This window comes from Cariama cristata, unplaced genomic scaffold (genome assembly GCF_000690535.1).
Source record: "Cariama cristata isolate BGI_N322 unplaced genomic scaffold, ASM69053v1 scaffold3157, whole genome shotgun sequence".
Lineage (NCBI taxonomy): Eukaryota > Metazoa > Chordata > Aves > Cariamiformes > Cariamidae > Cariama > Cariama cristata.
Genome location: NW_009624736.1, coordinates 1,400 through 14,612, shown reverse-complemented (window position 1 = coordinate 14,612; position 13,213 = coordinate 1,400). Strand labels below are relative to the sequence as shown.

The 13,213-nt window shown below is 41.8% G+C and overlaps 1 protein-coding gene across 1 annotated transcript; it reads right to left on the bottom strand.

Moving 5' to 3' along the window:
• Positions 1-4,382: 4,382 nt before the first annotated feature.
• LOC104164053 lies at positions 4,383-12,366 on the bottom strand (the record flags this gene model as incomplete). Its single annotated transcript, XM_009703267.1, has 10 exons — positions 4,383-4,485; positions 5,567-5,723; positions 6,277-6,404; positions 7,056-7,108; positions 8,601-8,656; positions 8,828-8,943; positions 9,773-9,886; positions 10,498-10,566; positions 10,859-10,983; positions 12,232-12,366. Coding segments are annotated over 10 exons (1,056 nt in total), but the record flags the coding sequence as incomplete, so codon positions are not given.
• Positions 12,367-13,213: the final 847 nt, after the last annotated feature.

The following is a 13,213-nucleotide window of genomic DNA, read 5'->3' as shown; positions in this document are numbered from 1 at the left end:
TGCCAGAGACTCTCTTGAATGAAAAAACCAAAGTCATTTGGTCATACGCGAAAGAAATTTCCAACTTGTTGAGTCTCTCCAGACAAATAATAGCAGAAAAGACATTCTGTAGAGGTAAAACTTCTCTCCCTTATGCCCCAGCCCTCCAGGGCTGGCACAGCCATGGGCTGCACCCAGACGCTCACTCCTGTCAACATCTTCTTGCTCAGACAGCATCCGATGGACTTCCTTCTGCAAATCACATTTCTAACACCTAGAGCAACCAGAAGTCCCTCACCAGTCTCTCACTTCCCTCAGCAGTCCCTCACCAGGGGATGTGACAAGGACTTCAGCCATGAACCATTCCCAAGTTTGTTGTGCCCAGGGCCATTTCTAAGTCACTTCGACCAAAGCATTTGGGGTCAGCACTTAAGACATGCTGTTCCATGCAAAGCTACCAAGCAATGTAGGAGGACACTTCAGAAGAGCATGCCACTCCTACTTTCACCTCTGTATCTTTCCTGGAAAACATGATAAATATGTGAGCGAAGCTGCTGGGACATGTCAGATATGCATCTCCACCCCCCTGTTGTGGATTAAGAGAAAGAGTCATTCACCACTCAGCATATTTGGAAAGTCTCTTGTGCACAGGGCAGACACCTCCAGACGTCTCCATCGGTGACGTTATTTATAAGTGGACCAAACAGCTTGTTAGGCTAATTGCTCCTGGAGGGATTTAACTCTATTGAGAAAGCTTGAACAGGGCTCAACTGTTCCAGAGCATTAGCTGCCACTCCTCCCTTTGATTTATATCCCTCGTAAAATTTTATGGCCAGATTAGAATGAACTTCACTTGCACTGTGTTTTTAGTAAAGTTTTTTGTGCTGAATAAAAGCAAAAATCAATGCTGTAACTAATTACAGCCTCAACCAGGAAAGGAAAATACCTCAAAACAGGGGAGGGGGGACACACGGACCCAAAAAGCCCCCCAGAACAGACCCCTTTGGAGGCCTTGCTTCAGACACCTGAGCTCTAAGTATGTTAGGAGAGCAGCAACAATAAAAAAGCCACAGTTTAGGGAAGAGCAATTTTGGATGGAGAAAGACTGATGTGGCTTTTTATGGTAAACAAGAGGGAGCGTGAGGCAGTCAAAGTTCCAGTAAATGGGAGAAGGGAGTGGATGGTTATCAGTCATTTTGTCTGGAATGTCTTTGAGTCATTTGGCTGCTGAGCTTGTCCTTATGGAGGGAAAAGTCTACTTTTGAAATAATTAGTTGCTTTGCAGAGATAATTCGGCCATATAGTGTGGGTTTTTTTGATAAATTACAGAACTCTCCGGGCTACACTTTGCTTCACCAACTGCAAAGCTAGGACATAAATCCAAACACAAAAAAGATTTTTATTTTCTTACTTTCTTTCTGCCAGTGAAATACAATGTCACTGAAAATGGCCTTTATATCTACACTACGAATACATGAAAGATTGCAAAAAGGAAGGAGAATAAATAAGCCTAGTAAAATATTTACCATTCTAGACATCAGTAGCCAAGGCCAGATTGATGGGAAATGCTTAGTTTGAGGCTGACAGCCTTTAAATGACCTCTTTACAAGTGCCTGAATCTTGAAATTCAACATGCATGTGATCTCCAGTGGGACGTGCAAGTATTTTGCGCAAGTATTTTGCCTTGTCATGCGTTGGCCCATTGACAGCATCAGGAATTACAGGTGTTCAGTTCCTCCCAGACGTGCAAAACACAGATGCTGGAAAGCAGCTCATCCTGATGAGGCTCCAGCTGCCTCCCTTCATGATGGACGAGAGCAGATCATATGCTACATTTCACTTCTGGCCAGGATTTACCTCCATTTACTGCTTTTTTTCCTCAAAATTAATGCTTTTGGGCTGCAGAAGCATTTCCCAAGATGGATTTTTCCACCGAGAAAGGAGCCGCAAGAGAAGGACCACTTCATATGGTCAAAGCGTGGGGCTTGGTAGATTTATTTTAAATTAAATAAGTTATTCCATGTGTCCTGGACACAAGCTCACTATAAACTAATTTGAAATCCAGGGAGAAAACCCCCGACAGTCAATTTTTTCAGTCCTTCAAGCTGAAATACCGTACCAGTAGTTCATCACCTGGCAAATAAACCTGCCAGTTCAAAACTTTATTAATCATTTTCTGTACCCTGCTTGAACTTTTCCAAACTGAGCTCAGGAGTGCTCTAATTCTCCATCCACTGGTACCAAAAGAAACAAGTAAAGAGGACAAAAGGAGAGCGATGAAGACTACGTCATCCTCCTCTGCCTTCTCCATTGCAGGAGCATGAACTTCAGAGACTACAATTCGGAGGAGATACCTGCCATTTGCCCCACAGCATCCCTCATTGCAGCCCAGCTTCTGCAAGTCAGAAACAACCAGACGGGATCCTTCATTGATGGGATAGATTTTTAATTTTTGGCCTGGACAGGGAATTTTTTTACAGCAATTTCTCGAACTTTCATTCCAGAGTAATAGTTAACAATTTTTCCCATTATCTACATTCTCCAACACCTCCAAAGACCTTGCTTGATTATGTGCCTGTATTCATTCTTCTAAATGTTAATGTTTTAGTCTTGAAGAAAAAAAAAAAAGTAAAGAGATGACAAAAACTTCACAGAAAAAAGGAACAGATGTTCCTGAGATCATAGCAAAACAAGCCACATACTTAGTAGGAATAAACTGTGATGTGTAACACAGTTATTTTTCTAACCTTTCTAAAACTACCTATTTGACTGATTTCTTATGTGTAAAAAAGAGGCATAAGGCCTTCCCTTCTGTCAAAGTAGCATTGTCTTGAGTAATTTAGGAGCTCCCTGTTTCGGTGCATTTCAACTACCAGCACACAGACAGATTTAAGACATCTTTAAGTGTGCAAGACTCTCAAGAACGCGTTTCCTAACACCACTCTAGAGAAGTGTTTATAGGAGAAGTCCAGCTAAAACCCAGAGCTCTGAATCAATGACTATGCCAAAAGAAATGCAGTTGTAAGTCTGCTTCGCCCATACAGCTGGTGGTTTGGGGTGCAAGGAGGGGCACGGCACTTGCACCGCACATCTGTGTGTTCGGTGGGGTACAGTTCACAGGCACAAATGCAGACCAGGGGCAATGTTAGAAATTAGGGAGTGGGAATCTCTCTACCCTACTGCACAGCTGCAGAAGAGACTGCTGATAAAATCAGTCTGTTACATCATATCAGGCTGTTGCTTGCATCATCCCAGCCTTGGTCAGTAACGCATCCCAAATTTGAACACGTAGTCATTGCTGTGATGTACATAGGCTGAATAATTTTACATTCATGCACCTATTCTGCATATAACACTGTGATAGTAGTAAGCGTAAGAACTATCTCAGAAAGTCTTCTTTAAAGTCTATTAAAGTCTCCTCCAGTGTCAATCTAAGCAGAGATTATAAATATATATATATATATATGCACCCAGATTTCACTACTTTCTTAAATGGAGGGTAGGTACTACTGTAACATACCCTTCTGAGACTCCCAGCAGTTGCATAGCGCTGCTGCCTGGCATCTTTCCTTAATTCCTTCTATCCAGATCTTGCATGTAACTGTGTTTTCTTGACATATTGTAAGTACGTTTAATTTTCAGTATTTAATGGCAAGATGCATCTAGGTAGGCAATACACTGTAGGCTACCTTGGGCCAGCAGCTATCAGTGACTAACATGGATGTTGTGATTAATATGGCATCTGAGTTCAAGTGAACGATGAGAAATTCAGATCGTCTTCTAAATCGGACTACCAGACCCTGGCTTTCCTTCAGGCAAGAGAAAAAAGTGTTTGTATCACTTATTTCATCAGCCATTAATGCTATTCCTAGAGGACACCTCATTCAGATGTGCTGGCATCTACTTCTTCCAGTTCAGCTCACACACAATCATAGACCGGACTATCAAACCAGTGTAGCTTCCTGTAATAGCTTTTCCCCATGTTTTAATGACTATAACACCCAGAGTTCAGAAAGATAGCATTTTTATTTCCAAAACAAATCTGAAAGAACAGAGGAACTGCTAAATTGAGAGATCCACATAGCCCAGTCTCCAGGTCTTCACAGTGGGGAGCAGCTGGCAGTTTAGGAAAAATACCAAAAGACAGAGCGTAGAGCTATCCCTCCTAGTGCACTCCTCCTGCAATCAGCTGTTCAGAGGTTTCCTTTAAATTGCATCCCCAACCACTACGAGCTGCACAACTAAAAATGTATCTCATTTCTCTCCAAATCCTTTTATACCCTTGTCCTCCACAGCATCCTGTGACAATGAGTTCCACACTCAAAACTGTGCATTTTGCAGGGAGTAACAATTTTTTTTAAAGCTGCTGCTTGCTAATGTTGCTGGGACAAGCTTGCTGACGCTCATGGAGAAGAGCCCTTGGTCGCAGGGTGCCAAGAGGAAAGGTCGGGTCCTTTAGCTTTCGAACCAAGCTGCAAATTCGGAACCAGCTGGGCAGCTTCGTCCCTATAAGAAGAGCAACAATGCTGAGTTGGCATCCTGCGGTGAGGTGAAAGAACCAGACACCCACCCTCTAATTTCTAACATGGTTTTGATTTGGAAGGAGATATGAGATGGGAGCATTGCCAAATTAAGCCTTCCTGGGGCGGATCTAGAAACATGCAGGACTGTCCGGACTTGCAGAAGATGCCTTGTTTGGGTTTTAGCTGAGACTTTCTGTGCTGGGTCATTTCCTCCACCATGCAGGTTTTGACAGCCAGTGAAGGGAGCGGACCAGGTACCTGGCAGCAATTACAGACCACGGTTTTCAAGGTCAACCAGCGGGCGTTTGCCAGTTTGGTGGCCTATTTTACGTGCTTTAAATGTGTCTGGTTTTCAGGAAGAAGCTAAGCTCTCACTCTCCTGAAAGTCATCTACAGCATTTCCTCTGACAGCCAAAAATCAGTGTTTATTTTAAAAAGCAAATTAAATATAAACAACCAAACTTGCCTTTTTTTCATGAGAGAAGATTCAATACGGAGGAGGCTGCAGTAAAAGACTGTGATAATCATGTGGCAAGACAAACAGCACTTCACTGAGAAGCACATACTTTGTCGAGATAATCCTTTCCCCTAGAAGAGGCATTTCTGTATTGATTTTCTGAACGTTTATCTGTTCTGTGCTCTAGTCTGACAAATACTTGTGTGAGAAAATTTCACCCTGTAAGCGGTTACCCTGCTGTTTGGGGTAGAAGACTCATTATTTTTATAATGTGACAGATTGCCTAAATAAGACAGTCTCCAGAATGGACCATCCACCAACTCATAAACCTATATAAAATCCTACATAAACCTGCATAACTAACGACTGAACAAGGGTCCATGGTTTGTCTGCATGTATGAAGTGCTTGCACAATCATTCTTTTTCAAATAATATATAGAGTGTTTGTTAATTTAATAAACACATTAAGCACTAAATGAATAACATTTCTTTACATCAGATAAAAAATCTGTGCATTTATGCTTCGAACATCTGCGGAGCTGTAGCCACATAGGTCAACATAAGAGGATGGGAATTCTTTACCTCTTCTCGCCTGTCATTATTTTACCTGTAATAAAATTCCACCAAGCCCCAGCCTTGTGTTAGCCCATCCAGTTGGAAATCTGCAATGCACTCGTGGAAAACGCTGCTTCCAGTCAGGCCGTTATACACCACGGGGCAAGCCTGCTTATCCAGCGTTGCAGAAACATCAAAGTACTTGCCACCTTTGATGATAAGAATAAAAAGGGAAGAATGTCTCCAACCTTCAGTAGTATTTTCTCTCAAAAAAAATCCCTGGATTTTTGCACACCACTTCTATTATTTTTGCATACCACTTCTCCTTATGCTTTTCTAAAGAGCAATAGCTTTCCTGTCTGCTTTGTAAATTCAGTAACACCTTTGATCAAGCTGTATTTCCAGAGCAGCTGAATCTACCTCATAACATATGTTTTGATACCCAAAAAAATAAAAATGACAGCATTTATCTGGATTAGCACAAGCAACTGTCACCACAAATAGAAACGGTAACTGTCCCTCTGATACAGCTGCCCGTGGCCACGATCCTGCAGTGGTCACACACCGTTTCACTGGTGACACACTACACATGAGACTTAATTTAAGCACAGAATTAAATTTCTCAGGGTGTAAGATGACGCAGTTAGCTTTCAAAGTTGCTCCAAGGATCACATGGAATTTCACTGAACAGTCTTTCCTCCACTAAATTAACTGCATGCCAAAAAGCTGAAGGCAGATATAGTTGGGCTACACTTAACTTACCGGCAGTAAAACTGACTCCATATTCATCCTGGATAACACCATCATCGGCCATCTCAGCCAGCGAGGCGTTGGACCACTCAATGCCAGCCTTCCTCCCATCAGGGAAGAAGACGTAACCTACAGTGAGGCTGAAGGGGAAAGAAATGGAGCAGATCTAAAGTTCAGCCAAAACTCAAACGGACCAGTACACTGGCCTTCCAGGAGAGCTCAACACTGAGCATGGCCTTCATCCCTGGAAAGCAGCAGGAAGGCATTAAAAGGGTTATATTGTGGGATATTGCAAATGCTGAACAGGGGAAGCCATGCATGCAGGAAGGATGAGGCTTGCAGGATGGACTGTGGTGAGCAGGTGGGACAGGCAGGTCACTTGGTCCCACTTGGTCCCAGGGCCATGAACGGTGGTCTTCAAGCATCTGGGTGCAGATAGCATCAGTCAGCAAGGCACGGTTCCCTGCATAATGCCCCACTACAGACGGACACACCTTGTTAAACAGCTGGAAGTGCTCAATTTGTACCTTTAAATCATCTAGACAGTAAGACAGGCAGCTGGATCAGGCAAACAGTATTTGAATGGAAAGGAAGTAATTGAAGGTAAATTGTCCTTGTGACTAATTGCAAATGGAAAATTGGGTGGAGGGAGTGGGGAGCAAGAGGGTGTGGATGGAAATTGGGCTGTACAGGTTCAAAGCAAGAATGTGCATATAGGTGTCCTGCAGAGCACCTTCTGCCTCCTTTAAGACGTATGTTTCTAGCAGCATAAACTTCCTTGGTATACTTACTTAGTTGTGGTAGCTGGCATATTAATAACTGTTAAATGTGCCGCAGTCCCATCCTGTAAGAAAGTGATAAAGAAAAAGCAGTCTAATTTCTGCGGACTCATTTTTGTGGGTCATACCCCGACTTGACCAAGAAGACACTGGATATAACTCAGGTTATACTGTGTGCAATGACTTTATACTTTTCAAACTTCTCAATACATCTGCCATGAAAATCTGGCTGCAAATGAGAGTCCAAGAATATAAACCAAACACATTAAGGACAAATTAAGGACATGAAGGACAACAGGACATCCACAGCAAGCGGACATGAGAGGAGGAGGGAAAAAATACATGCAGAGATGTCAGCCAACCCTGTTCAAAACTGACGGGCAAACTATCAAAGTTGGCTCTGCTTTGACCAGATACCTCTTCTAACCTATATTATTCTATACCTGAGAGCAGCACACAGGAAAAATGTTAAATAAGAAGGAACTGGAATCTCATGTTTTATTTCAATTCTCTTCCATCCTTGAGTCTGAACCCCTTCACGCTCCACTTGGGCTGCTCTGAGGCAAATATAAGCCTACACTGTGATGTTATGTATGTACAGATACTCAGCATATGAGGACTCCAAACTTCAATCGGCGATAAACTTTAATTCCTTCTTAAACAGTCAGATGGCTTTTAATTAGGAGAGGAAGAGCCACAACTATTTTGAGTCCTGAATAACTACAAAGAAAAGGGAGAGGTTACTACCCGATTAGACACATTGCAGCGCAAAAGCACAGTCTTATTAAAAGGTACACAGGCATATGTTAAATCACAGCAGCTACTGGATCTGCACATATGTGGGATTTTCCAAGGGGTGTTTTTGTGCTGGCCAGCATACACCCGGGAAAAGAACTTTTACTCTGAATTCAGTCTTAACTCCTCTAATGCTGCCTATAATAGTTTAGATTTCTTTACGCCTGTGTTGGCAAAGAAAATGCCTTTTCAGGAGCATCTGTTCAGGTTGCATGCCAGCTTCTAAGACCAGAATTCAGCATTTCCCCAGGCTGTGCGCTCCCAGCAGCCACAGTGCTGAGTCTCCTCCAGCACAGCCACAACTGCAAAGCAGAGAATTAGAGCTCAGCACAGGCAGAAATATTTGCTGACTGCTGTCATGAAGGTTTAGGATGCCTTCAAACACCTCAGGCTCTCAATTAGTGTGAATCAACACTGCATCAGCTCCACTGAGTGCTGGGTATTTGCGGCAGCTGAGAATCTGTCCTGTAAAGCTGCCCATCTAATTTTTCTTAAAAAAAGCCAAAACCAACAGTTTCAAGTTACCAAAACAACTTTTGGTTCGATCAGTGTAGCAAAATCTCAAGTTTTTACACACATGGCTCTGCTTTTGGGAGCTGCTCCCAATGCTGGTATGTGCTAGTGATGGCACCAGTCAGCACTTCCAATTGCACACCATGGATGCTCCCAGTGCCTTATTTCTGGATACTTGAATATGACTGACAAGTTCAGAAACACTTCCAATTGCATGGTTAGGTAGCACATTGCCATGTTAATACCTACTTCAAAGTGTGCCAAAATCATGACATAACGGTAAATCTCAGACCAGTTCCGGATACCTGCAAAAAAGAACAAAATCACCCAACCTAAAGTTCACCATTGCTGGGAAACGTGAATTAATAGTACCTGACTTGACATTCCTTTGGATAAAGAAATATCCAGTAACTGATAATATGGTAAGCATATGCATGTCCCCAAAGCAGTGAGTGAATTGTTTTTGTCGCTGTTACCGTAAGAGTGGCTCCGAACGCCTTTGAGGGAAAGTTCGGTTTTCTCATGATTTTCTATTTCAATTCCTCCAACAGACTGGCCCCACTGCTCATGTCGGAAATGCTGTTCCCTTTGTCTGGAAGAAAGAAAAGAGTGAACAGGCACAGGCAAAATCAACAAGTCTCCTATTCAAGCAGCCTCAATGCCAATCTGATGGACTTCTATCCCAAAACGAAGAAGAGATTTCAGTGCACCTGGATCATGGTTATGCTAGATTTACACATTAGCAATTGCTTTTACATTTCCCAGCTATTGGTTTATGTCTGTGAGACACCTAAGAATGAAACAACAGCAAATTCCCACTCTGACAGACTACAAAAATGCCCTTTGTTTGAAAAAATGCTGTACTACCAAACAGTTGCTGCTTAGAAGTCAGCAGGTATCACCAAAGACAACACACTACTGGTATACATATTTTCTGCTTGTATTTAGACAACACACTGTTGATACTCCTATTTTATTCTTGTATTCTCAGCTCTCCAAAGCTTGTATAGTAATTAAAACACTCACTTTAGCTCTCCTCTCACACAATTATATTCAGTCCTTTGCTTAGATATACCTGGACCATTGACTTTGGAAGCAGCCTAAATTAGGTTGTTAGCAATGAAAAAAGACACAATAAGAAATATTCCTAATGCTCAAGGTTTTACAGACCACAACTGTGGGCAGGTCCCTCCACCCATTTATTAGGAAGACCCCGGCTGTGTGCAGGATCTTCCTCAGAGGTTGCCAGGTCTGGCGTGGTAACGAAACCAGAAGACACCTGACAGGAGCCATGTCCTTTATTAGCTCACTTTAAATTGAACCCATCTTCTAAAATCACCTATAACAACACATGTAAGACCCTGAAGTGATCTGTAGAAAAACTGCTATTAACCTCAGAAGAAATTAATCTCGCCTCTCACTTTTTGACCCTCTGGAAGAACTCGATCGTCCACGGCTCCTGGGCAAAAGCACGTGCAAATGTGCTGGGGTGACTGTCGACACTAAAGTTAAAGACTTCTGTGAAGTTCTCCCAACTAGGAAAAGAGGGGAAATAATAAAATACATTATTACCTTTCAGGTCATACTAAGCCACTTGCTACTCTGACAGTGGCAATCTTTGTATTTTATCATTATTGGAAAATTCCAATTTTCGTCATTTTAAACATGTTATTACTTTTCAAGGAAGCAAACAAAAGGAAACCGGGAAGAGCAATAATGGCCTGCAAGACTCAACAGATTACCTAGGAAGGGGAGCTGGCAGGGCAGAGCCACAAGCGAAAGCATGCTGCTCTCTCTCATGCAGTCTGTTCAGAGGTACAGATGCAGTATTACTCCAGAAACACTGGAGTAAAACTGACGGGCAAACTATCAAAGTTGGCTCTGCTTTGACCAGATACCTCTTCTAACCTATATTATTCTATAACTGAGAGCAGCACACAGGAAAAATGTGTGCACACATTACTCCAGAAATGCTGTGCTATTTGGACAGCAAATCATTTTTTATCAGACAAATAGAGTCCCTAAACAGAAAGCAGAGGCAAGGGCTTCACGTGCTACTTTGGGCACATGACCCTTTGAAAACAGTAACCAAATCTCCAACCATGAACTCACTATACGTCCCAAAGCCAATGTGAAACACTCTTACTGGAAAGAGAATTTAACTGGCACAAGTTCACCTTCATCTTCACTCCACTGCTGTCGGTAGGGTCCTTTTCTGTAAGGCAAAGCACCATAATTTTGTATCACTCCTAAATAAACAGCAAAATGTTTCTTACATATCTGGAAATTGATGCAATAGGAGACACTGCAGAAGAATGATGCTATTGTGTGCTAAGGCAGAACAGTAATGCTGTACATTACTAGCCATATTTTCAGCCATAAAAACCAATGTGTGCTCTTGTTACCAAAAATCTTTTGGTTCAAGTCGGTTAAATATTTTTGCAGATAGTGTTCAAAAAGCCTTGGTCTTAAGTGTAAATAAATAAAACCATAGAGTGCTGCAATACCTGAGTAATCCATTGAAGCTTATTTTCCAGAGTTTTTGGGACTCTAAGTATTCAATAGTGAGCCCTCCTCCACTCCAGATCTCTTCAGATTCATCACTCACCATCATGTTTGGATGTTGTGGGTGCTAAAAAGACATTTCAGGAAAACATTTGCTTAATTCGATTGTGAGGATGCAACGTGGGTGAATTCCTGCTCTGGTGGTCCTCTGCAGGAGGAACATTTGGTTGAACTGGCTTTTCAGTTCTACCTGCTTTCTGGTAATCAGATTATTAGAGAGGGAAAATTGCATCTAAAACACCTGCATTACAAGATAACACATTCTTGTTTCAAATAATACAACTGAATTACCTGTGTGAAGGGAGCTCACTGCAAGAGCTCAGCTCCTTATGCTTGTGCCTATCAAGCTTACAGCCAAGCTGATGCAGAGCTTTGGGGATAAATTTATTTTTAGACTGGATCTGATGAAACTTTAAAATGACTTAAATTTCTAGTGCATGCAAGCTCCCAAAATTCTTCAGCTGCTCTTTGAAAAATATGTCTTGTTTCCTAAAGCTGACACCTTTCTAAAAGAGAGTTTATGCCTGTCGCTGCAGGGAAGGATCTAAGAAGGTCCTGAACTTGTCTGGCAGTTCTCAAGTAACAAAAGCCACAAAATAGTATTGTTATATTAAATATTACTAGAAAACAAAATAATGCAGATCAATTGCCTTTTTTTTATTTTCTGCAAATAGGATGTCTCCTGCTTTTTCTGGTCATGGCTACCTAGCAAAACAAATTTGTGAACATAAAGACAGCTGAGTACAAAAGGATTTATGCCAGATCTTCCCTCCTTCTTTACTATGTAGTTAGCTATTAACAAAAAAGAAAATCCACAGGCAAATATATGATTAATGCTGTCTTTTTAACAAGAATGAAGCAGATGTACACATAACTCCCTAAATGCGTTCCTTTCTCTTTTAAAGAGGCAATTCCACAATGGTTTTTATAGCATTCACTCATTAAAAAAGGGGAAAAAAATCAACCATAACCATACAACGTAACTTATTAACCATGTGCTGCACTTTCTGATAAAGACTGAATGCTCAAATTCTTCCTGGAAGACTTACCAAGACATTTTTTAGAAAATATGCTATGTTTTGTGCACATTATGGGAAAAGGGGAACGAGTGTCAGATACCTACTCAAAAGATCAGTCATAACCAGTAATCTGGCCAGTTCTACCACTGTCTTTAGACACAGCACTGAGGTCTTACTGTTAGGATGTTAACGTAGCGAAGATGCAGAGAATGTGAATTTTCACTTGGGATCCTAACATGGGTTCAAGATAGGAGTTAAGCACTGCTCTTGAATGTCATCCCACATCCACCACTTACTTCAAACTCTCCTATTCCATCCACCCTCAGGAAGAGCCACATCTCACAGAGCCCGTCGGGACGTTTCGCAACACGAGCGATCACAAAGGTCTTGTTGGTCTCTGCAAAGCCGGTGAAGTAAACTGAATCAAGCGCCTACGGAAAGGGAAATGGATTTCAGCTCCAGCTGGAGGCAGGAAAGGAGGGGGAGAAGGTGAATAATTGTTTGTTTTCTGTAGATTTCTTCTTGAGAATCAAATTTTACTTTCACTTTTTATATTTAATAGCAGGCACCCCAGCGAACAGCCAGAGTTTTGCGAGGAGCAGTGAAGCCTCATTCATAAGACAGGACAGTCCATGTGCTCAGAAAACGACCGACTCACAACTTACAGTCAATCTGACGTACAACAATCACATCGTTCATTGACACAAAAGCATTTTTCCTTTCCTGTTTGCCTATGTCCTCATCAGGGCAGACACAAAAAGCAGAGAGGAGCAGATGAGAAGCAGTTTATAGAGGGAACATAATTATTGCATGATAGCCATGGATAAGGTGAAGTATTATCCTGAATTAAGATGATCATTTTGCAATGAGAAGTTCCCTTGACCAAAATCCTTATGAAATGTGTCCTCAAAGAGAGTGTCTGTGAGGATGAAATTGAGCCACAATCATGCTGTTTCCCCATCTGGCTCCAAATTGTATGTCGGACAACTTACACTTAGGGGAAACATAGAACTGAAAAGGAAAAAGAAACAGAAAGAAAGTAAATCACAGGAAACTCAGCACTTTACCAACAGGATTAGCAGTTGGGCTGGTGTAGGGTCAGTTAACACTGCAAATCTCAAAAACTATTAGGCACAGAAGTCCACAACTTCAAATTCAGATGTATATTTTCATGTATTTGTGCAGAACTCGCTCACAGTGAAGTTTTAAAAGCTGGACCGTGGAAATTAAAATTTATGTATGCATTTTCGATTTTCATGTATTTGTGCAGAACTCGCT